Source organism: Tachypleus tridentatus, chromosome 5 (assembly GCF_004210375.1).
Source record: "Tachypleus tridentatus isolate NWPU-2018 chromosome 5, ASM421037v1, whole genome shotgun sequence".
NCBI classification, from domain to species: domain Eukaryota; kingdom Metazoa; phylum Arthropoda; class Merostomata; order Xiphosura; family Limulidae; genus Tachypleus; species Tachypleus tridentatus.
Genome location: NC_134829.1, coordinates 15,639,143 through 15,665,976, shown reverse-complemented (window position 1 = coordinate 15,665,976; position 26,834 = coordinate 15,639,143). Strand labels below are relative to the sequence as shown.

Here is a 26,834-nt window from a genome sequence, read left to right as displayed (position 1 = left end):
ATAATATAGAAAATTATACTTCAATCTTGTTTGGTTATGGAACTATAATATAGAAAATTATACTTCAATCTTGTTTGGTTATGGAACTATAATATAGAAAATTATACTTCAATCTTGTTTGGTTATGGAACTATAATATAGAAAATTATACTTCAATCTTGTTTGGTTATGGAACTATAATATAGAAAATTATACTTCAATCTTGTTTGGTTATGGAACTATAATATAGAAAATTATACTTCAATCTTGTTTGGTTATGGAACTATAATATAGAAAATTATACTTCAATCTTGTTTGGTTATGGAACTATAATATAGAAAATTATACTTCAATCTTGTTTGGTTATGGAACTATAATATAGAAAATTATACTTCAATCTTGTTTGGTTATGGAACTATAATATAGAAAATTATACTTCAATCTTGTTTGGTTATGGAACTATAATATAGAAAATTATACTTCAATCTTGTTTGGTTATGGAACTATAATATAGAAAATTATACTTCAATCTTGTTTGGTTATGGAACTATAATATAGAAAATTATACTTCAATCTTGTTTGGTTATGGAACTATAATATAGAAAATTATACTTCAATCTTGTTTGGTTATGGAACTATAATATAGAAAATTATACTTCAATCTTGTTTGGTTATGGAACTATAATATAGAAAATTATACTTCAATCTTGTTTGGTTATGGAACTATAATATAGAAAATTATACTTCAATCTTGTTTGGTTATGGAACTATAATATAGAAAATTATACTTCAATCTTGTTTGGTTATGGAACTATAATATAGAAAATTATACTTCAATCTTGTTTGGTTATGGAACTATAATATAGAAAATTATACTTCAATCTTGTTTGGTTATGGAACTATAATATAGAAAATTATACTTCAATCTTGTTTGGTTATGGAACTATAATATAGAAAATTATACTTCAATCTTGTTTGGTTATGGAACTATAATATAGAAAATTATACTTCAATCTTGTTTGGTTATGGAACTATAATATAGAAAATTATACTTCAATCTTGTTTGGTTATGGAACTATAATATAGAAAATTATACTTCAATCTTGTTTGGTTATGGAACTATAATATAGAAAATTATACTTCAATCTTGTTTGGTTATGGAACTATAATATAGAAAATTATACTTCAATCTTGTTTGGTTATGGAACTATAATATAGAAAATTATACTTCAATCTTGTTTGGTTATGGAACTATAATATAGAAAATTATACTTCAATCTTGTTTGGTTATGGAACTATAATATAGAAAATTATACTTCAATCTTGTTTGGTTATGGAACTATAATATAGAAAATTATACTTCAATCTTGTTTGGTTATGGAACTATAATATAGAAAATTATACTTCAATCTTGTTTGGTTATGGAACTATAATATAGAAAATTATACTTCAATCTTGTTTGGTTATGGAACTATAATATAGAAAATTATACTTCAATCTTGTTTGGTTATGGAACTATAATATAGAAAATTATACTTCAATCTTGTTTGGTTATGGAACTATAATATAGAAAATTATACTTCAATCTTGTTTGGTTATGGAACTATAATATAGAAAATTATACTTCAATCTTGTTTGGTTATGGAACTATAATATAGAAAATTATACTTCAATCTTGTTTGGTTATGGAACTATAATATAGAAAATTATACTTCAATCTTGTTTGGTTATGGAACTATAATATAGAAAATTATACTTCAATCTTGTTTGGTTATGGAACTATAATATAGAAAATTATACTTCAATCTTGTTTGGTTATGGAACTATAATATAGAAAATTATACTTCAATCTTGTTTGGTTATGGAACTATAATATAGAAAATTATACTTCAATCTTGTTTGGTTATGGAACTATAATATAGAAAATTATACTTCAATCTTGTTTGGTTATGGAACTATAATATAGAAAATTATACTTCAATCTTGTTTGGTTATGGAACTATAATATAGAAAATTATACTTCAATCTTGTTTGGTTATGGAACTATAATATAGAAAATTATACTTCAATCTTGTTTGGTTATGGAACTATAATATAGAAAATTATACTTCAATCTTGTTTGGTTATGGAACTATAATATAGAAAATTATACTTCAATCTTGTTTGGTTATGGAACTATAATATAGAAAATTATACTTCAATCTTGTTTGGTTATGGAACTATAATATAGAAAATTATACTTCAATCTTGTTTGGTTATGGAACTATAATATAGAAAATTATACTTCAATCTTGTTTGGTTATGGAACTATAATATAGAAAATTATACTTCAATCTTGTTTGGTTATGGAACTATAATATAGAAAATTATACTTCTCTTTCGACACCTACCTGTCACATCCTCTTTTTCAGGATTTGTTAATAGTTCTCTCTTACATTTAATACTATATGAGTTATAAGTAACAGAAAGCCAAGGTTTTCACCTATCAAATTATGTATTATATTACATTATTTTCTGTACAGAAAATTGTCAATTTCTTTTTAAATCCAAGCTTTGTTTCTATGGGAAACATGTCAGTGAGCTTGGATGGGTTTGTAATTGCTCTTGTCGCATAGTTAGAAAAGCAGGAAAATTGTAATAGTTATGGAGCATTGTCTGATTTTTGCATGTTATTAGTCTGTGTTCTTTAGTGCATTCTTTAATTAAATAAAAATTATTTAGTGCATTACTACCATTTTCGACAGTTGAAATAAATAAAGAGGATCTGGGTGTATGCTTTATTTCTTGTTTTTCATATGTATTTTTTACTTATATTATAAAAGTAATTAAAATCCAAATGTAGGAATCTCTTTAGGTTAGTTAAATTAAGTAAAATTATGATTTCAAAGGAGTACAAAGTGATTGTGTGGTTGGTCATATTGACTGAGCATTTGTCAAAATAGTTAATAGCCATTTCTGGTATACACAAATTTAGGTATACTGCATAATTAATTTGCAAGCTCATAATGTTGCATCTCAAAGCTCAAGAAAGTAAGTGGAATGTCTTAAAACACTTAACTCATTAACTATGGTGCTTTATGATATCTTGTTGCCTATCGTGCATTTATCTTTTGCTAGCTTAGTATCTTGAATCACTGTAAGGCATTTGTTTGTATTATTGTGGCAAAGAAGCTTTATTACAGATATTTTTTTCATTTTTATCATTTGATTTTTAAATTAGGATATAAATACCATTTACTTGCTGTATAAATGTACTGTGAGTGCAATATACAAATCAGGTAAGATTTAAAAAACTGAATATTTTATATCTGGAAGTAATTCATGTTGATTTGTTCGTCAGTATAGCTTAAAGAAACTAAAGCTTCAAATAATGAAAGAAAAAAGGCACGGCTGTGGAGTGGAATATTAAGTTTTGCAGGTATTTTTGCAGCACAAGATTTAATTCAATGAAATAAATCATTGCACTGAAGATGAGAGGAAAGTGTATTCAACTTAATTACTAATGACTATAATGTCTACTGTTAAGATTGTGCTCTTGTTTTTATCAAATCTACCTATTTTTTAATATATTTTTAAATCTTATTTTTTTCTTAACCTTTTCTTAATATTGATTGTGAAACTACACTAAATGTTAGTATGAAATTTTTGGTAATATTACGGCACTGCAAGAAGTAACAATTAAAAATAGAAATTTCACCACACTATATTACATAGCAATTATCCAATAATCTAGAACTCAAGGGCTTTTGAATATCATGAACATTATCAGACATCAATACATCTAAAAAATAGCCAGACCATAAGAAGTGTACAGACTGGAAGAAAGATAGCAGTATTGTTAAAAGAAGTTAGCCTGGAGTTTTTCTTCTTTTATCTGTTGAGTTTTTGCATCTATTTTTATCGTTACCCACACATATACATCTGAATCACAATGTTTTGAAAAAGTTTGTTGGATAGTGACTCATTTTAAAATATTATATCCTAGCAGTTTGAAACATCCTATTCAGCCAAATACAAGAAACTGAAACATGATACTTGTTCTATTAAGAATATGTTATATTCAAAGTGAAGAGTTTGATGAGTGAATAATTTATATTAAAAAGTTAAAGTGGAATTAATCAGTAAAAAGAAGCAGGTTGAGAAATTGAATAGCAACTCTGATAGTGTATTTTTTGTACTGATTCATAGTTTTCTGGCTTACAGTTTTCTATAGCCCAAAATACTAATTTTAAACCATTATTTGAACACACAGAATTGTTGATGGCTAAGAAGATAGTAAGCTTGCTGCCTACTCCATCTTCAACAATTTTTGAAGATGGTTATGAACAAAATTTGGGCCTGTCCAAAAGAGTAACAAGGAACATGCTGGATTTAACCTTTCGTCAACAGCATAACAGATACAAAGTACTTGGATCTCAATCCAAAGGTATTGTATGTTTAAAAAAGGATTGTTTATGAAGATAACTATTTTGCAATTTTTTATTAGTTAGTACTAATATACAATTGACAAACACGTGTAGGCTCAAATAATTTGTATGTTTCTCAGAATATTGCATCAATAGAACAGAAATAGTAATATTTAACTGTATCCCATAATTCAGGTTATAGTATGATAGTGTGACTAATATGATTACATTTATACCAATTATATGTTATAGCTAAGGCTAAACTATACCAATCTGTGCAGAAGAATTACACTGTGGTAATGCCATTAAGCCATAAATGGAGGTTTTGTAATCTGTTGTAATAATAGATTGTGCTATGCCTATAATGTTAAATATGTAAAAAAATGAAATTATAATTCAGTATTTTACATTTATTTATTTTCTCTTGCCAGCTGTATGGTGCATGGCAAAATTTACTCATGTCTGATCACAGGCAAAATCATATTTGCCTGTTATTCAGTAAGATGCATTCTAGAGCTATTTTGAGCATGGTAATATGAAGACATTTACCCCAACTTTCCCAAAACATTCCAGTTATTGGGGTTCTTTTCTGACATGCTTATGAAAAACATATCCTTAGGTTTTCCTATCATTTCAAATTGCTGAGTTCTTTCTTTTAAACAACTTTAGTTTTTGGGTACTGAATAAAATTACTAACTACATAAAAGGGTTATTCCCTTTTTTAACTCTGATAAGAATGCTTTCATGCTAAAAAAATGCTTCGTTGCTCAGCAACAAAACTATCACTTGATTGTTCTTTGGTCAACTATGGTTTTTATAATGAATGCTTAATAATCAGTAATGTCGAGAAAATCCACTTGCAGAGAAATATATACGTAAAAACGGTTGCGAACCTGACGATGACTGAAGAAGGTCGAAACGTTGTTCACTCCTCTACGTAAAATATTTTCTCAACCCAAACAAGCCGTTTTTACATATAATGAATGCTCAATAGTTGTGTTGATTTGTTAGAAAAACTTTTCTTTATTCTTTACAACATTTATGATATGACAGCAAAATAGTTTTATAACATTGAGTTGTAGTCAAAGCGAAATAAAATTTGCCAACTAGTGTTTCAGCTTAGCCTTATGTTACATTTATGTTTTAAGCCTAATGCTTAAATTAGACTATAAATAGATCTGCTGGTACTAACATTATAGAATCAGTGTTTACAATACTTTAAATTGTGAAGAAATGTTAGTTAATAAATATTCATTTGGTATTTTAATACTTGTATTACCGACTTGGCCTTAAAACATAAAGAAATATGTTTAGTACAACCAAGTATATTTTATCCTTTGTACAGTCGAAAGAGTTGAAAATTTGTGTTGGAATGTCTACACAATGTTTTCTACTTCCTGACCTAGAATACAGGAAAAGACTCAAGAATGCTATTAAAGCTCATTCGGAACACACTTATTTTTTGTTCACAATAACAATAACATTTCATTTTTCTGCATTTTTTTTATTAAAAATGTGATGATTAAAGAATCACTTTCAGACTGATGATATCAGTAAGTACATTCTGAAAAATTTATTTTAGTTAAATTCTATAATTTTCATTAATTATTCAACAGCTGTTTCCTATGATTTTTTGATTGAATTTTGTACTGGTGTTTTTAATATTTTTCTGTGTACATCTCTATAATTAATTACAGTTAAAAGGATCTTAGAAAATATTAACTTTCTCATTAACTAAAGTTAGTTTTATAACCTGAAATATGAACTTCAGTGACTGCTTACTTAGTGTTTAATTTCTTTCTTTCTCCTGGTATTATTGATTTACACTTATATTTGGTTCTTAATCCTTGTGATGAGTTTCTGTGCTAAGAAAAAATTATCATGTTAGTTTCATACACAACTGAAATTGTTCTGTTGTTTTTATAAGTTCACAAAATGTTAGTATGGTAAAGTAAAAATATAATAATATATTATAAATTTCATAATTTTTTCTAATTTATTGGTTGTATTTTTGCTGTGAACATATCACTGTATAGTCCAACTTTGTGTTGTTCATTTTACTGGCATCTTAAAGGTTTGATATTCTCAGAAACAATTAATTTCCCTAAAAGTAACTGGGTAAGTTCCACAGAAACCAGGAGGTTTGACAGAAAATTTATTATGGAACAAACCTGAACTCCGTAACTAACTGATTTTGAAGAATGAAAGAGACTGCAATGAGTGTGTAAGAAAATGAAACAAACTTTATTCAGTGCACAAAGGCAGTTAAGGTCAAGATGAGAGCACAAGAGATGCTTTAATAATTGATAGAATCTTTAGGAACTGTAAGAACTGTAGCTGGATCTTTCCTAACTGAGAAAACACATAATTACATACATGAAACAATAATGTGCTACTCTAGTGACTTGGTCATTCTTATCAAAAAACAAGGGAGGTTACATTTTTAGGGTCTTACATTACCTTCCAGTGGAAAAGCTGACTGTTCATTTCTACATAGGAAGTTTAAGCTTGCAGAAATCTTTTCCACAAATATGTGCATGTTGTTGCAACTGTAAATGACCTAGAATAACAGGTAGCTAGGACAAAAGTAAACCTAATAAATTTTATGACTGATGTTCTGTGTTGCAACCACATATAGTTACACATATGAAAACATCTTGTGTTAAACAAAGGGGTAAAAAACACATAGCTTTCATTCATACCCTATTTTTTTCCCCTTTATTTTCAAACTATCCCAAACATCATTAATTTTTATATTTAAATAAATTCTTGCATCATTGAGCGAAAAAGCAGTATAACATATTCTTGCCCCTACAAAACACACAAGTAAAACAAAGAATACATCTTCAAAGTACAAAAAAATATAAATTGAAGTTCACTGGCATGTTAAACATAAAACAACCTTTTTACACAAAGCCAATCAAAACAAGAAAAAGAAATACACAACAAAATAAGCCTTGAATAAATGAAAATAATATTTAGGTACGAAATAGCATAAAATCATTGATATATATCAAATTGTATAAAAGAAGTAGAAATTTAAAACACCACTTACCTCTTCAGAGAACTAAGACTTTATTACCTTGCATCACTGTCAAGAAGATTTTTTGCAAGCTCAAGTCTTGAACATAACTCTCATCTCTATACATATAAACATGATCTGCATCAGACTATAATGCTATCATCAGTAGACTAAATCCATCCATCAGTAGGAGGGTGACACATTCTCCATGTCCAGTAAACCCAATGTTTTCATTCATTTTTTGCTCCTTTGAGTTAAATCACGAGGATAAATTATTCCTTTTACGTTATCTATGGCTCCATATGTTTTATATTCGTTTAAATGGGAGGGGGTTTCCTTGAAGGTTGTAATTTTTATGCTTAATTTTCCATTACTTTAGGGACATTTGACCTCTGTTTTCCACACCCATTGTGGCATTCACTCTTGTGATCTCCATTTTCCTTTGTGAGTCATCTTATTTGGGGTAGGTGTCCAATTCAGTCTTGATCTCCATTCAGTATTATTCACTTTAAGGTCTTTCTCAATTTATATGTGGGGCAGGCTCATTCATTTCTTTTAAGACATGGAACTGCTTATTACAAGCTCTTATTTACCAGTTATTTTCATGCATAAGAGGATTTGTTCCATTTTGGAGACTCTTGTCTCTTCTCTTTAGTTCTTTCCTCTCTCATGCAATATATAGAGAGATCCACTCTCTTCCCTTGTGTCTCTCCCTCCACTTGTTGCCATCGTGGCACAACTCATCTGCATGACTTGAGAGATCTCTCTTACTGACCATTTTCAGACTTACACCTATTTTAAGTCCTCCCTCAAATGGCTCAGTGGTAAGTATGAGGGCTTACAATCCTCCAATTTTCTAGATTACATACACATGGGATTACAACACAGTTGGTATTTTGTGTAGCTTTGCACATTGCAACTAAACCTACAAACAGAACTTGCCAACCAATATCATTCTGCTTTGGTGAGAGGTTCTAGGTGCCTGCTCCATTTCTAGTATGGCTTACAGACTAACAGTCTCTCTTTACCAATGTTCTCTAGATGTTTTGTGCTGAATGAACTTCATGATTTGTCTATCTACGTTTATCCTAATCCATTCAGACACCTCCTCTATCATTTATTTCATCTACTGAAAAGAATGCATTTGGTCTGATTTATATACCTTTTTCTTTTGGGCACACATTCATCACATTTTGTTGTCAGTATATTATGGCTCAAGAGCTTAGACCCTGGTATTGGATCACCTATCTTGTCTAGACAAAATTTTCCACGCAAAACGATCTTTCCATCCTCTTTTATTTTTAGTGGATTTGCATCCATTTTGGGAGTTATTTATTTCTTGCTTTACCAACTTCCCTCAACACTTTGCTTCCACTCCTTTGGTCTCCATTCCCAGACTGCAATTCTGGCAGTTGATGCTCTAAGCCTTAAGTGGTTTAATCTCTGTTTGTGTGGCTATCATTCTGGTTATTTCCTTCCCATTTCTGTTATCACTTGTTGCTGGATGATTATGTACACAACCCCTCTATGTTCCCTATCCATTACTCTTTACTTTCTTCAATTATTATGGATCTCTTACAAGCCTTTTTTAACAGTTGTCCTCCTTGTCTTGTTCTTCTTCAGAACTGGAACCTCTCTTTAGTTCTCAGAACTGTCATGTTTCTCCATTTCTATTCGTTAGCTACCTGTTCTCTGTAACATCTTTCTCTTAAGACATATTTTATTCTCTTTTGCACTTTTGGGAGCTGTCACTCTCACATTTTTACTTTTGATGCTCTTCACATTTTTTACCACAGGTTAACTTTATTCTCTCACATCTCTTTCCTTAGATGTGAGACATCTAATGGTTGGAGTTAACCACAGGTTAACTTTATTCTCTCACATCTCTTTCCTTCTCAAAGCTTGAGCTTTTTAGGAAGGATATTAGATGTTTTATGTTTTCTCCATTTAACCACACATCCACTTCTTTGCTTGATCATTCTAACCCTAGTTGTCTACTTCTTCCTGTATGGGCTGTTTGTTGCTATCTCTCTCTCACACTACTCCTTTACAAGACAATCAACAGCGTCTTTTCTTACTGTAGAATTCCTCTTTCTGTAATAACTTGTCTCCTTCCACTTTATTCATTTGGTTTATAGATCTCATTCGGCTGAAGATACCTTTCTTGTTTTCATGCCTCCACCCATAAAGTTCATCATCTCACACTTCTCTTACCTCAAGCTGTTAATTCTCCTGGATGAAATGTTACAATTAGGTATATGGAAGATGTCTGACACCTATATGCCACATTACTTACACCACATTGTAATTTCATTTACCTCTGGTTCTCATCTCCCTCCAGTTGCCAGTCTTCAGTTCTCACAGACATTCATTGTAGATGAATTGTTAATTATTTCTTTCTGCTTTGAGTAGGAGGTAGTAGATAGTGTTCAGCCCATCTGCCTTTGTGGGATTTTAACTCTTAGATCTGTGGAGAGGTGAGTAGTTTTTCTAAGGTTCCTGTTTATCTTACCTGAAATTTTATTTCAGATAAATACTTATCTTTCCACAGAATCTCACTCTCTTCATGTCCACTTTTGGGTTTCATGTTTGATTTATCAAGAATATATTTTTGTTAAAATGCTAGTGCTCTTAATGTTTACTCTGTATGGAGAATGCTACTCTCGTATTGGTGGAGGGCAATTATCTTATGGTGATAACATCATAGGCTAGTGTATTCCTTATTAATATGTGTGGGAGGGGAAGCTTCTTTCAAGACTAGTGATGTGTGCAAAAATCTCAGCAGTGGCACAAGGGTAATACCTCTTAGTTATGTGGAGAGGTGGACATGCATATGAATTACATTTTCAGGTAAGGAAATATGTTAATGTAGAAAAACTTCCAAACATGTATACATGTACAAAATATCACATAAAAATACCTAAATTCCAATCAGTTTGCATAAATCTGCTGCAAATTATATATATATATAGTACACATATGTTCAAAGGATGAATTTATATATGTGTGTATGTATAGAAGGACATCTTACTTAGAGGTGGCATGAAGGATAAATTCCTTTCAACAACTGGTGCTTACACACATGTATATTCTAAACTATATTCTGTATGAAGTTCTCAGATTTAGAAGAGTAATTTTATGTACATGAATTAATTAATAACTATTAAGTTACAATAATGTGAAAATAGAAAAGGTGTCCATTGAATGCAAAACTTTTAGATTTAATAATCACTGAAGCTCTATTGGCAAACCTTTAAGGGGCTACTGAACTGCTATATTATCTTGCTGGCTTTTTCAAAGCTTTGTAGGCTTGGACTAACTTAACCTGCAGCGTTTGCACCTTCTGCTCCAATTATGATGTTGGTTTGTTGTCCTTCAGTAGTGGTCATCCTCTCCATTGTAATTGTACCAGGCTTCCATCCATTTAGCAACTTGTGTATGATAATGCTGCCTTATGATAATGTTTCCTTAAAGGTACTTACTGGTTGCAGCTAGTGGTCCCCAAAGCATTAAGGCACAAGATTATCCAGATTTTACATAACACTGTCTGGACAGTACCAAGGTATTACCTGCATTTGTATTAATGTTCAGAAGTAGCATTTTTGTTCACATTTGAATCAAGATGTTAAATGCTGCATGGTGTGAGTGCTATCAAGAGAAAAAGACTGCCAAACAGGGTAAACTCTGTCAAACAGTAGTTGGTTCTCCCTTACCAAGAACAGGTCCTGGTTATTGTAAGTCAACTCCTTGGTAAGGAAGGTGATTACATGTATATAATAGTAACCATCAACAATTTTATAAAGTGTGTTGAGACTTATTTAGGGATCAACATGTCTTCACAGTCCCTATCTAATGCAATGACAGCACTATAGCCTGGATTGGAGCACCTGAAGAGATTCACATGGATCAGGGTATTATCTTTAGCAGCCAACTGTTCTGTGAGTAGCATGAGGTGTAGTGAAATCACACACTTCACCTTTCAACACATACTCCAGTCTAATGAGTAATATAGACTGTTAGATGTGTCCTTGCTAAGTTTTTTATTCGTAGCCAGACTGGGGTAAATGCGTATTGTATGCCAAAGTGACATACATACAAATGAACAGAAAATAAGTTGTTTGCCTAACATACTCATGTTTGGATGTGAATTCTTGCTCCAAGTAGATATGGTTCAGCATTAGAATGTACATCCCACAATATCCACAAGAATATGTGGAGTGATTAAGGTCTGTGTTAGTTTATGCATAAAGCAGCATATCAACAGTTAGGAAAGGCCATCATGCAACAGGAAAGGTACTATAATAACACAGTCAGGGAACAAATATACCAGCACAGAGACTGTGTGTGACTTTTGTGTGTTCCAGTGGCATGGAAGCAGCTCATTTTCATATATACAGAATTTTAACTTGTGCTCCACTGAATCAGGCCATTAATGTATGAGGCATAGTGAGAATAGTGCAAGATATTTTGATTAGATCAAATTGAAATATTTAAAATAGGGTGAAATTATCAGTAGTAAATGAAATTCATGAACAATATCTCGCATACTAAATGAAAACTTGATATATCCAGTGTTTGTTTGGTCATTCTAAAATATTTTTTAATCATGTAAATTGAATTATATTATAATTAACAATTTTCAGAATATTTTCATAACAACACCCATAACCAAAGTTATCTTGAAAGACTGCAAAATACAGAGAAAAACAAATGAGACATCTGTGATCCTACAACATCATTGCTATCATTACTAAACACCCTACTCTGCAGCATATAACAGTTCTAGAGTGGCACTGCCAGATAACGTTAATATTTTGAACTGAGGCCTGTGCCTTGTACAATGGAGAGGAGGACTAATTCAGACAATAACCTTTACAATCCTACTTAGTCTGCTGACTGTAAACTGAGCCAGCCCAGACCATAAGAGCCCTGTACAAAGCACAGGAAATTATAAAGGCCATAAATGTTGCTACCATATGAGAGTTTTTAACACTGGATGATCTGCTGTTACAATTTAAGTGGTGATAAAGTAGACTGAATCTCATGCTTGTCTTTGGGTGAGCCTTGTATATTTTCAAAGATGTATGTATGTATATGTGTTTATGTTTTCGTTTAGTTATTTGAATTTGTATGTTTTGTATATATGTGTGGCTAATTATTATCATTATATAATTTTTAAATTATGGTTTGCATATAGTCATTTTATGTATATTTTTAATTTGTGTGTTATGGCTTTTAGTTTGCATTGTAATGTCTTTATAATGTATATAGGTATAATGTTGTGGGTATTTCATTTACTTTTTGTGTATTTAAAGGGTTCATTTTGATGCTTTATATGTGGATGTTAAAATGTTTCTTTATGTATCTCTTTTCACAAGTATTTATTCAGTCTTGTGATTCTTGTAAAAAAGATTTATTTTATGTTTTGATTTGATGCCAAAGGGATTTTATTTTACTTTTGATTTTGTGATGTGATCATGAGTATCCATTTTAGAGGGTCATTTTATTTTTGTAATATCATAATTTTGTTATATGATATGTTAAATTTTGTTAAAAGATTTGGATCATTGAGTGATTTGTTCTGTGTTTTTTGCAATTGATGTAAGCTATTAATTGAAAGCGGATGTAATTTTTATATGTTGTATTATATTTATTCTCAGGTTATATGTCAAGAATGTTTTGCTGTGTATTTTTGTTACATAATTTAGTCATTAAAGGATTTCACTTCTAATATTTATTGTTGGTAGTATATTGGACTCATTTATATGACAACTGCAAAAATATATCATTCTTAATAGTATTTATTTTGTATTGTGTAACTCTAAAATTAATTTGTGTTAAAATGATTTTCAGTGTGTTTTACATCTTTGTTAATGGGTTGTCTTGCTTCAGTTGCTTGTGAGTTTAGGTTTGTTTTGAATTTCATACAAAGTTATATGAGGGTTATCTGCATTAGCCATTCCTAATTTAGTAGTGTAAGACTAGAGGGAAGGCAGTTAGTCATCACCACCCACTGCCAACTCTTGGGCTACTCTTTTTACCAACAAATAGTGGGATTGACAGTCACATTATAATGCCCCCACAGCTGTAAGGGCAAGCATGTTTTGTGTGACAGAAATTCGAACCCGTGACTCTCGGATTATGAGTCGAGTGCCTTAACCACCTGGCTATGCTGGGCCTGTTTGTAAGTGTTTAAAATTAATTTGTGTTAAAATGATTTTCATTGTGTTTTACATCTTTGTTAATGGGTTGTGTTGTTTCAGTTACTTGTAAGTGTTTACATTGGTAAGAGAAAGTTATTGTACTTCATTGAATGACAAGATAGGTCCACAAAATAATGGTAAGTTTAAAAAATATATATTTATTACAGAGTAGTTCTGAATTTATATAAAACAGTAAATTTCAGAATGACAAAGGAAGACTGAACATGGTCTAAGATATAATAAACAGTCTTTATTTTAAAATAGAGATATAGTATGTGTATTTATTTTGGATGATGTACAGTCACTTTCACTTAATTAAAGATGTTCTTTCTTCAGACTACTCAGTAAAGATCTGTAGCTAACCTAATATCACTAACTTAACTCAATAAAGTTAGGCTAACCCAGGGCATCTAGTGCTGCCATTATCACTGATCATTCACATTCAAACTAAAGGATGGTTGAAAAAACTTGTAGCACATACTTGGAGAGATTTATGCATTTTGATAAGTTGAGAAAAACAACATTTACAACCTAGATAAATATAACTATTTATTTTTATTTAATCCATTGTTTTGTCTTTGCATTATGTATATTAACCCTTAAGAAGCCACAAAGGCAAAATGATGGATTAAATAAAAATACATAGTTCTATATTTATCTGGAATGTAAAAGTTGTTTTTCTCAACTTTTATCAAAAGGTTGAAAAACAAGGCACTACTTGACAAACCATTGGATGACACTGCTGTCTATTGCCATATCTCCCATAGGCAGACCAGAGAACGACAAACAATGAATATATCTAAAACAAAAGCTACTTACTTTTTTAACCATGTATTATGTGAAAACTGCATATATCTAGAATAACTGACAAGTTCCTAATATACTGTATCAAAATAAGAAGGTAGAAAATACTTGATATGCCTGTACACCACACTTTTCCTCTCCGTTTACTTCAGGCTTGTCCTCGAGCAAACAGTTAATTTTGGCTTCAAAATCACTAAGATTTATACAGCTGGAGGGAAAATAAGTTAGTGATTTGTATGACCAACATCCTGTATTGAAACCATAAACACTGGGATTGTACCATGCACTAGTTCCCCCTTAGTTAATATGTTTTGTTTTACTTTCAGTTCAGTTTAGACACAGGAGGTCAATCAACTTTCTCCTTCTCTGTCACATAATGCATGTAAATTCACTAATTACACAGGAGGTCACTCAGATAAGTCAATCAACTTTCTCTTTCTCTGTCACATAATGCATGTAAATTCACTAATTACACAGGAGGTCACTCAGATAAGTCAATCAACTTTCTCTTTCTCTGTCACATAATGCATGTAAATTCACTAATTACACAGGAGGTCATTCAGATAAGTCAATCAACTTTCTCTTTCTCTGTCACATAATGCATGTAAATTCACTAATTACACAGGAGATCACTCAGATAAGTCAATCAACTTTCTCCTTCTCTGTCACATAATGCATGTAAATTCACTAATTACACAGGAGATCACTCAGATAAGTCAATCAACTTTCTCCTTTTCTATCACATAATGCATGTAATTAAAACTAATTTTTAGAGAAGAAGTAACTTGTGTTGTATGGTGGATGGTTGTATTTCTTGTCAAATAATTGGGTAATAGTTAGGGGCTGTCATGCCCTTTGTGCTTAGAATGTGACAGATGAATGTGCAAAATAGAGTCACGTGCAAACCTGGTTCTGTGTAATGTTAGAATAATTTTGTAAATAAAGCAAGGTTTGCCCAAGTAAGTGAAATTTAATGAAATGTACAGACTTATTTTAGAGTTGATTTAACGTACACCAGTTTAACTTTTACTTAAATGTTACTTTTTGGTGAGTTTTATATTAATATAACATTAACTTGTAGCAGACTTTGCCTTTAGAAGAAATTAAATTTTACTTGTGCTTAAACTTAGAGTTTATGTAATTGGGTTGGTTTATCTGTTTCAGTTGTTTGTCATTTTATTTTTGACTTTATATTTAGTGTAGTCTGCAAAGGGTAGCACAATGAACTGGTAAAGGGAACTATTAGAAATTATTTTACACACTCTTGGCAGTTCAGTACCTCCACTAAACACATTTTCACTTGTATTTATTATTGTGTTTTGCTTTACTGTCTAGTGGAGATTTGTCAATTGTTAATCAGTGTACCATCTCTTTCTGCAACACATATTGTGAAGTTTAGAGAGAAGCACAAAAAACTAAAGCTCCATCATTCAGTATGCTTGATCCTCTGGTATTAGACCTAATTATCTGCTCTGAGGTAAATCCATGAGCCAGAGAGTATAACAAAATAGAGAAAAAATGATATTTTGGTGCATTGATAAGGATATTATTGTTATGGACTTTTTCACTATTTCTGAGTAGATGAATGACCAAAACATTTCACATCCCAGTCAGTACTTTTAAGTCTATAGCAAAATAGAAATGGAATTTTCAACAGAATATAGAACATGTGACTTGGAAAAGGTTGATGCAGATGCTGAAGGAGACAAAACAGCAGTTAGTACTACAAGATTTAAAAGAATCTCTCTCCTGGATCTTCAAAAATCCCTAACAGTTATTTTGCTGCAGTCATAAGTTCAAGAAGAGGAACAGATACAGTATGGTGCACACAGAAGGGCTGATGAAGTTTGTACTCTGAGGCTGAGCCTCAGAAGTGTATCCCAGATAACTGAGAATTGTCAGGGTAGCATGCAGGCTAGTGTATGTAAGTTTGAGTAGAAATGGGTTGTCTATACAGTACCTCTAAATATTTGCCAACCAAAGAGATGGAACTCCACTTCTGGGAGATGCTTTTTATATGCAAGAGAAGTGCCAATGTTGGACAAACTCCACTGGCATGAGCTTTTGTGCTGGCAGGCAAGACATGAGCACTTACTGATAAGATTTAAGAGTTTGTGGAGCAATAGAGAGCCTTTCTGTGTTGTGAGGTTCCCTGTTGGACCAGTATGCCATTTGTGGATAGTAACTCCCAATAGGAGCTGTTTCACTGGTACATAAGATTAGAGGACAAGCCCTCAATGCAAGGAATTTGACAGTCTATGTAGTGGAGAGGGATTTCTCCATTAGACCTGTCATGAATCAGGAGTAATGTGCTGTTGATGATCAGTAGAATAGGAGGGAGTCTCTGAAAAGAAAGGCATTCAGCTGCCCAAGAAACATGGGTGAGGTACCATTGGTAGATGAAATCCACTAATGCAGTCTGTTTCTGATCAGTGGTGCAGTGAGAATTTGCATAGGAGGAGAATGAAGCATGGTTTGACAAAGACCCTTCCCAAGAAGAGAAGTAATCATGGTTCATTATCTATCTTGTACTTACCACTGTGTGATTCCCATATCTTGCTTACACAACGTCGCCCTTATTATATTTGACTGGTCATACTAGGATGGACCATGAGCCCACTTAGGAGAGATCTGTATGGAGACCATATTAGCATATGGTGAAAGCAAAGCACATCACTCCTCTGATGTTTCAAGGGGCACCCATAAAGGATCTGTTGAAGTGTTTCAGGCAAGTGATTACCTGGAATCATTTATCTCAAGAACAGGTAGTAAAATGCCTGATTCTGAGCTACAATGGTCCAGTTCTCAGTTTTACCCTATACTTAACAGAGACAAGGATTTCTAACTGGAATAACCTTGACTGAGTTGTGCCAACATTTGAACCTAGGGAAGAACTAAGCCATCTACTGGGCTGAATTTAAATCTGAGAATTTGGATTCCTGCAGTGGCAAATTACAAGAACATTGCTGTTGAAAAGTTCATTAAGGGACACTGAGTCAAAGGATGAGACTTCTCTTATGAGTATGAAATATTCATACATTGATTAAAGAAGTATTAGTGGTGATGAAATTCAAGGTGGTCATTGCAGATAAGTTGTAAGAAAATAGGAAACTGATGACACTAGCCATCATGATACCCCATAGCATTAACCTATCTTGCTCAAGGCTTTACCTCTTGTTGAATTTGGGTGCCACTAAGAATGGAGCAGCAGCTAACATCTCAAGGCTCTTTTACATGAATTAACTAGTTTTCAACAAACAGGCAGAGCTACTCAGGCACTTTCCCTAAGTTTTTGTTGCTTAAAATGAAGCCTTTACTCAGAAGTCAAAAGGTAGAACCTAGTAATGTGCTATGATTGTGAGGGATTTTCTACACAAATTGCTTACATTTTGGTGTGCAGCAAGATAGATTCCAAACTTTCCATACAGTAAGTGCATGATCATTGACAGCAAGCTATTACCGAAGCTGCAGAAAATTAATGGAATCCAACCTTGAAAGAGCATAGCAAACAATTTGTGTTGAAAAGTGTGATGGTAAGCCTAGCTCTTACAGGGCTAAGTGGTGCTTGTATGTGCCTTCACAATTATACAATATGGCAGTGAAGTACCTGTTTACACAAGTTGCAAGAACCCTGGTGGATACTGTTAGTAAAACAACAACCCCAATAGCTGCATACTTACCTTTTTGTGGTGAATTATGGCACAGTAAATGCGAATGAAGTAATGTGTCTTTAACTGACTAAGTCATGTGAAACAAAGAATGAAGATTATTGTTGCAGACCTCAGGTCTGGCTGGCAGTGATCCTTAACTGTTAGCTAACTTTGCACATACAAATTTAATTTTTGGTGTAAAATTCATTCAGTGCCAGTCAGAACTGGGCTAAAGACAGTGTATTGTAATTATATATGCAAGTGGTGTACATTGATGTACACCAGACCTGGTGCAGTGTCACCGTTTAATGAGGCTATCAAACCAGTGCACTAGACTCACTGTCTTTTTCTCAGAATGCATTTAGTGTGCTGAACTTGTAGCTGGAAAAGTTCCAACGGAAAGGAGACATAGGTGTTTTCATGATCAGAAGAATCAGCACCTAAGCAGTGTCTAATCTAAACTTGTCACTAGTTTGTGTATCTGGTTTACAACCTCCCACCCCCATTTTGTTTTCTTACCAGATGTGAGCAGAATGTGGTGGTGTTATAGAATAACTGTAGGCCATTATCACACCCATTTTGACCTATAAGCATAGCTGAGATATACATCAAATTTGAAATGCAAGAATGCTTACTTTAATCAAATTGTCCACAGGTAATGGTTAGTATTGTGCTGTACAGGCAGGCAAGGACGAGCATACATAAGCTTGTAGATGAAAAGCTCTAATTACAATTTGTTTATTGTTTGTTTGTCTCACACTTTGTTCCCAACAAGATTTTCAGAGCAAATTTTTTTAATTGGAATATTACAACTTTAATCCATACTCTTTACTGTGTTTTTAACAATTCAAGTTCTTTTGACCCAATATTCTCAGTGCTGACTTTTCCCAAGTTAAAAATCATCTTCTTAACTCTTCAGGATATATCCATTTTTTCAACCTCCCATTTGGAGTTCATAATATTCTCTGTGTCACATATAGTTATCCCAGTCCCTGCTTAACAATGGCAGGAACTAATGGTGAGTCATTTCTCTTGAAGTTTTCAGATGTTTATGAATTTCTGGCATTGTCTATCATACTTAGACCTGGCTTTGCTTTCTTGTTCTTATGGCCCATGGATGAAAGCACATTACTCTATGATGTGTCTGACATGTAGGCTCTGGAGATTGCAACTATGGGGTTAGCTTTCTGGATTCCCAAATATCAGAAATTATCACCTGCAGTCTCACAATTAGTGGTTATGGCCACAGAAGTGAAAGGACCAGGAATCATGGGTTCATACAAACCCATGACATCCATTTTTCAAGCTGTCCAACCATTCCAGCTCATCTTTGAGTGAAAAAACAGACTAAGTTCAAGAAATCCAAGTCTAAAAGACATTATGACAGAATACCAGAAGAATAAATACAACTGCCTCTTTTGATGGTATTTCATGGAATGAAATAATTGTGACATGTTTGCTCACTTCCAGTGCAATGGGAATATCATATCATTTATCCTGGTAAGACCGTCCTGGAGTTTTGCCATGTTGCAGGAAGGTTGCTCTGCAGATGTTTCAGTCACTTACCACCTCAGGAGCAACTGCCACTGTGGTTAATCCAACAGTTATGGAAACTTCTGCAGTGTTTGTGTGGGTTTTAACTTCAATTTTATTGGCAGAAGCTCCTTCTATGGTCCAAAAGGTAGCCTCCTCACAAAATTTCCCAATAAGATGACACAGCAGCTCTCACTCCAGTAGGTAGTGGTATTAAAATACCACTGCCAAGAACAGGTGGAGAGTAGCCTGGACATTATACAACCACAAGCAAGACTATTTGCTTAGTACATAGAGCCACTAACACAGTTCACAGAAAAAGGACCCTGTCTTCAAGAGGATCTGGCACAAACTCGGAAGGCTCTTTTGGGAGCCAGTGAAATTACCCACCACAGTGCACAAGACACCCATAGCTGTGTTGGAAAATTAACTGTAAAGGTTCCTTTAGGTGAGTAGATGTATTCCTTCCTAAGTTGTATATAATTTTTAACACATTTTTTATATACAGTTAAACATTTCTAAATTGGTCTTCCTTTGATATTAGGATTTCAAGTCTCAGCTAAATTGCCGTGATTCTTATGTCTTACAGTTATCACAATATCAACCACTCCTTTAAACCAGAAATCAGCCATTTCCCATAACTTTTGTAAGAATTTTTATAGTGATTTTCACCTGTTTATCAATCCATGCATGTTAATTAAGAAAAAAAAAAATTTTTATTTCCTCAGTCGTAGTTTGTTAGGCAAAGTTTGTACATACTGAGTTATCACTCAGTGATAAAACTTGTTAAAGATCACAAGTCTCAAGTGCAAGTGTCTTAGTATGCTAATCTACATTTGGTAACACAATAAGAAAGAAAGACACCAAAAACACATGATCTTGCAGTTTAACTGGGAAGAGACTCAAACCATTCAGGATTTTGACAGCACAAAACCTTTGATGTTTTAAGAATATCATCACTAGTCAACTACCTGTCTATTATATGTCAAATAAAAAAATCTTGGATAAGAACTGCCAACACAACCATGAAGTTTCAGGAATGTCAGATATTAATGTTTTTAGTCAATATCACATCTCATTCATATGAACTGAAACTTAGCAATGTTACTCTAGCCTTTTTACTGGTCAATACAACATCAGTTCCTCAACCTTTGGACCAGAGCACCATTAAAGCATTCAAAGTCAGAGAGATTTCTGTTTTTGATGCATTTATTGGACATCAGATGCCTGGAAAAATACAAAAGACATCACCATCCATAAATGCTTCATATATGAAGATTTTCCAACCAAAGTTAAAACAAATGCCCATAGTGACAATGAGGAAAATATACCATTAATTTACCTAGCAAGAGTAATGCAAGAGGTGCCAGCACGCACTTACACCTATTTTGACAGTGCACTGCCAACAGAATGTGAATCTGACAATAGGGAACAACACTTGCTCAACCACCATCAACATGATGACAGCTGTGCAGTGACAAAGAAGATGCAATCACAACTTGCAGACCCACTCCAACCAAATAACAAAAATAGTGAATGGAAGAAATATTTCAGATGTTCAGAGAAATTTGATGATAAACAACAACATGAATTTTATCCAAGATACAGGAAATGAGTTAGAAAACTGCTTTGTTAAAAGATGCTGCAAAATGAAATGAGCAACAATCTAAATATTTCTACAGTGAAAGTGCACACAAATTAAATGAGGCATTTGAGTTCATTATTTGAGGTGATTTAGTTTTTCAATTCAATTGTTTTTTTGCATTGTTTTTGCTCTAGTACTCTTATTTTTCATGTAAGCATGTTTCTTATATTTTGTCATGTTAATTTGTTACTGGTAGTGGTTTTATGTCTTTTTATTTGAATAAATGAATTAAAATAGCAATAACTATATTTATTTTGTATTTCATCATCAAAAGCTAACACCATTTATTACACAAAAATTAAAAATGCACTTCAAGTGTATTTCAAGAGGGATAACCCAATTCAAAGGTTTCTGAAGAAAAACAAATTGGCCACCCTTATAAACCAATCAGTTTTCATAATCCCAAAGACAACTGTTTTAAAAGAGTTTCACTGTATATGCATTTTTATGTCTAAATTTTACATTTAATTTCTTTGTACATGGTATGTATGTTTAGGATTAAATGATTTATTTCTGCAGTATATAGATAACATATTTTTTGTTCTTGTGGAGAGGGGAGGTGTTGTGCATTAATTGTCACCTCCTAAAGGGGATATTTAAAGATTTAAGTTTGAAATATTTCTTATAGGGGTTGTCTTTAGGAGATACTTTAACTGTTTTAAAATTGTTTTATTGTTCTTGTAAAAACATTTGTTAATTGTCCCCTTCTAAATGGGATGGGATTCCTTGTTGAATGGTTTATTTTTGCATTTTGTGTATTTTCTTTACAAAAATGGTAATGAAACTTGTAATGTATTTTATCTTTGCATAAGTGACTTACTTATGTAATATGTTTTAATTTTTAAATGTATTTGCCTTTTTCCTTATGTTTTGTTAGTGTAATCTGTTTGACCACCCCATCATAAAGTATGTGGATAAACATTCTTAATCGTTTTAAGGTCTTCAATTTTACTATTGTTTTTGCCACTGTTTATGTGAGAGTTGTTTGGCAAAGAGCTTTACTGAGGTTAGGGTGAGTTATCCTTATTTCTTGAGAAACACACAAATAAAGTTGTTTATAAGATTTACAATTAAGGACAGCTAGGTCAGCCTTGAAGAAAGAAGAAAGATGTGTAGTAAGGGACTTTACCATGCATTAGTCTCCCCACCCAAGCTGATATGTAATTTTTTTTTCTGTATATTCTTTCAGTTTAGCTTCGATGCAGGAAATCACATAACTTTCTCTTTCTCCAGTAAACATGGCATGTAAATTACCTAATTGGCAATTATCCATGTTTTTTTGCAGGAGAGAGAAATCATAGTGTTGTAAGTTACATGGCTGTCTTTCTTGTCATTCACTCAGATAATAGCTAAGGACTGACCCACTTTTTGCACTCAGATTGCAGTGGATAAATATAGCATGCATAAAGTGAAGTTGTGCACAAGTCAGACTTGGCATGATGTATATAAGGCCAGATTTGCATGAGAAAGTGAGACTCATGAGAACTTTCCCACAATTGATGTAATTTTTACTGACTTGTGAAATATTATATTTAAGTTTCACTTGAATGATGTGTTTTGGTAAATTGGTTTTCTGTTTTTAACTTGTGGTTGTTTTTCTTTTTACTCTTTACTTTTATTATAGATTACAATGGGAAGCACATTGAACTGGTAAGAGACACTATTAAAGGTTATTTTAACATCTCTTGCCACTTCAGTACATCCACTAGACTTGGTCTAGAGTTTTGTATTTTGTTTTTGTGCATAATAAAGATTTTTCAATTACACATTTGTGTATCATCTCTTTCTGTGCAGTGAACTCAGTCAGAGATCAGGGAGAAACATAAACACACTCCATAATTTGATATTCTTGAACCTCCAGCTAATGGGCCCTAATCAACTGTTCAGAGATAAGTTCATGATTTGGAAAAATACCACACATCAAGAAAATTTTGAATAATTACAGTTAAACAAAGGGGTAGAAAACATATTGTTAGTTTGTAGTTATTTTTCATCAGATGAAAGCTACATTTAGGGTGTTTCTAATATTAAAACTACTTTAGCTGTAGATTTTGCAACAGAAAAAAAATTCTTTTATTAAAATTCTTTTTATGTAAAATTAAGAGTCAGATGAAATTAATATTGTCAGTATTTGTAAACACAATGAATATTAATTTTACAATTCTTTTTTATTTTTTAATCATTTGTATTAGTATAATTTTAACTACTGGTGAGCCTGTTATGTCAAGTACAGAAAGAAGTATTGGATAAGTCAAATTTCTGGAAGGTTTCAAGGCATTCTGATGTATAAATTAAAAGCAATGAAAATAGATAATATGCATGTAATGAAAAGAAAGCAAAATTTCTCCTATGCTAACTTGAATATCTTCCATAAGATATTAACATTAGCAATGTTAGTCTAAACTTGGGGTTTTATAATATTTCTGTGCCTTTCTTGTTCCTGTGGGTCTTGACAAGATAAAACAGAATTTAATTATTTCAATGTCTGACAACTATTTGGGTTTAGAAGATACCCTAGGATAAAACTATTTCTAATGTAAAAAGTTATGGTTTTATCAACAGTAATTTAACAATTTTCAAAACATTTCATTCGTTCCTTAATCAATGGTATGTCACATCTAAATATTCAGCAGGATGCAAGGCTATTATTAGACTTAAAATATTATTTTCACGTATCTGTTACAGCATCCGATGTCGTATAAGTGCAGTTATTTAAATTTTGATGGAGAAACTGAATGATTGAAGAGAATTATTTGTAAAAGTAAATTACTGTATTTTTATTTCTGCCTAAATAGATTCTGTATAGTGAGGTTCAAAGTTTTTGTCAATTTCAGGTAAAAGGTTTGGAAAACAGTTTCCTGCATCACTGAAGAAGAAACATTCTTTAGCTTTTTCAAGGTTGATGTCCAATAGCAACTTCACTTCCTGTGCTCAGAAGAAAAGGGCATCACAAGTAGCTCAAACAAAAGAAGTTATTTTTCCAAGACTGTCTCTAACTAGTTTTGATCCTCGTTTAAATAAAACTGATGGCCAAGATACGGAACAAAAGGAATTACTTTGTTCTATCACTAACTCTGCTTCTACACACTCATTCATGCACAAAAAAGATTCTACAAGTTTTTCTGTAAGTGAACCTCTTGGGAACAAAGATGTTCAGAACACAGATACTTTGTCAGCTTCTTCTGAAAATATGCAAAACTATACTAATAAAAATATCACTATAAAAGAAAGAGGTTTTACTGAAGATCAAATTTCACAAGATAAAACAGCAAGTAATAAATGTTCTTCAAATTTGCAAGTTTTGTCACCTATTTCTGATTCTACACATGACACTAATTTTAAAATGGAAACAAACAGTATTGTGAATAAAAATATTATTAATAAAAGCTGCCATGGTGTGTCTGGCAGTTCTTTCATGACTGTAACAGAACCTGCTTTCATTGAGAAACATTGTAGTATTTCTTCACCAAGCATTGCAGAGTCACATGAATCAACAACATTATCTATCAGTACCCCATCTACATCAAGTTGTTCACAAGATTTGCTGAAATCACCAGAAGAAATTCTTTCCAATGGTTCAGTAATTTCTCCAGACATGCCTCTTCCAGAGAAACCTCAATGTTTAGAACAGCTGCTAAACAAACAAAATGATTCATTGAAACCTGAATTGTCAGAGTCTGAAGTTTTGTCCACACAACAACTTGGAGGTCAGCAGAGGATTGATACAGTTGATGATATGAAAAAGTTCCTGAATGCAGACTTGCTGCAAGAAGAACAACGGCTCAAAATGAGTAAAAATTTTCATAGGCAAAAAAGAAAGAAAAGGACCTTGAAAAAAAGAATACAGCAAAAATGTAGGTTGATGAAGATGATCTATGAAGATATTGTTAAACTCAAGGATGCTGAAAAACATATGGGTCACAGAAAGTTACAAGTGCCAGAGCTATCAAAACAGTCTTGTATTAATAATGCTAGTTCCGATACTCCTCCACCAAATGAGGTTTCACCGTTAGCCTCAGACCTTGATAATGTTTTTCATGGTCCTACATCAAGTACAGAACAGAGTTCAGAGGAGAACTATTCCAAATTTCATAATGGGAGCATCAAAGCAGAATCATCCCAAGCTTTGAGTAATATTTTGGACTTCCAAAACTCTTCTACTGGAGACAAATTAAAGCCCCTAGTTGTTGAAGATGATGAATTTCACCCAATGTTCTGTGCAAAACAAGAATTCAAAAGTAACAATGCAGATGCCATTCATCAAGACTCGCATGTTCAAATATCAGAATCACCCCATAAAGAAGTAATCTTGGTTGACTTCCAAAGACATCTCGATGAGATTTCTTCATCTTTCACCAAACAGTTAAACTTTCTTACCCACTGTTGGGACAGATCAGTGCATGGAAGTAACAATAGCCTTAAATATCAGACATTGAGGCAAAATAAAATTAAACCAGTTTCTCAGTGGGAAGGATACTTGAGTAGTGATCTTACTGTATTAATAAACTTTATTGAAAACCTTACGAACAAGTGCACCAAAAGGCTCACTGGTAAAGATTTAAACCAGATCAACACTCTCACTAATATCTCCAAAATTCAGGATTCAAAGTCACCTAAACCTGTTTTGTGTGCTAGAAAGGAACAAAAGTCGCACTTTCCTGGACATGTGCTGGACCCAGAAAATATTGGATCAGTCCAGACACCTGATGAGGAATTGAATGTTTTTAATAATAAAAGCAGTGTTCAATCCTCTGGAAATGTTGAAAAAGATACAATCACAGATCTTTTTAATTCCCTTTCCCATGAAACAAAAACAACTATGATGCAGAAATTTCATGAACTTTCTGAAGATCTTCGTAAGTCTGATGATTCCCTGAAACTTCCTGTCAAAAGAAAACTCACAACAAGTCTCATGACTGTTTCCAAAAGAAAAATGTTTCAGGATAACCTGTAATGTGGCATCACAACAAATATTAGTGTGCTTTATTATATACCAATGTTTAATGAACAGTATAACACTTTGTAAGTGAAAAGGAATGAAAACATCATAAAATACATTGTACTTGAGAAAGATTTGAAATCAAAACTTCCAAAATAATTTATATTATGACTAGAGTAATTTCTTACTCATAGGGACTGTAATAAGCAATCCCATGTATTCATGGCAAATGTATGTAGAAATTTGTTTTTTTTTATAAAAGCATAAAAAACAAAAATTAAGTAGAAACTTAATATAAATATGTATATTACCAATGCTCTGTTGAAAATAAATTTTAAAAAAGAATAAAGAAGAGCATTATCTGTTTAAAACAAAATGTTTCTTCAAATTCCTGATGATAAGCCTACAAATTCATTTTTACTTGCAGTTTCTTTAAATTCAGTGTTGTTGTACTTGCACTCATCTGGAAGGCAATTAATGCACAGACTGTAAATACATAATACAGAGGTTAAGTGGTAATGTTATATTAAAATTAATTTAAAGTCTCACTACATCATAACTGACAGTTGTATGACAATAGCCTTACAGTCTAGTATTCATTGCAAAAGGCCCCATCATAAGACTATTACATTTGAAGAACATCACTCCACTCT

At 32.4% G+C, this 26,834-nt stretch overlaps 1 protein-coding gene across 2 annotated transcripts in view; it reads left to right on the top strand.

Moving 5' to 3' along the window:
* Nucleotides 1-26,557, top strand: part of LOC143250594 (uncharacterized) — a 105,998-nt gene extending 79,441 nt beyond the window's left edge. For both annotated transcript variants that reach the window (XM_076501391.1, XM_076501390.1), the window contains 2 exons: nt 4,232-4,405; nt 24,077-26,557. In XM_076501391.1, the coding sequence (XP_076357506.1) occupies nt 4,232-4,405; nt 24,077-26,196 (2,294 nt within the window). In that variant the 3' untranslated portion in view covers nt 26,197-26,557. The remainder of the gene's footprint in view (nt 1-4,231; nt 4,406-24,076) is intronic.
* Nucleotides 26,558-26,834: the final 277 nt, after the last annotated feature.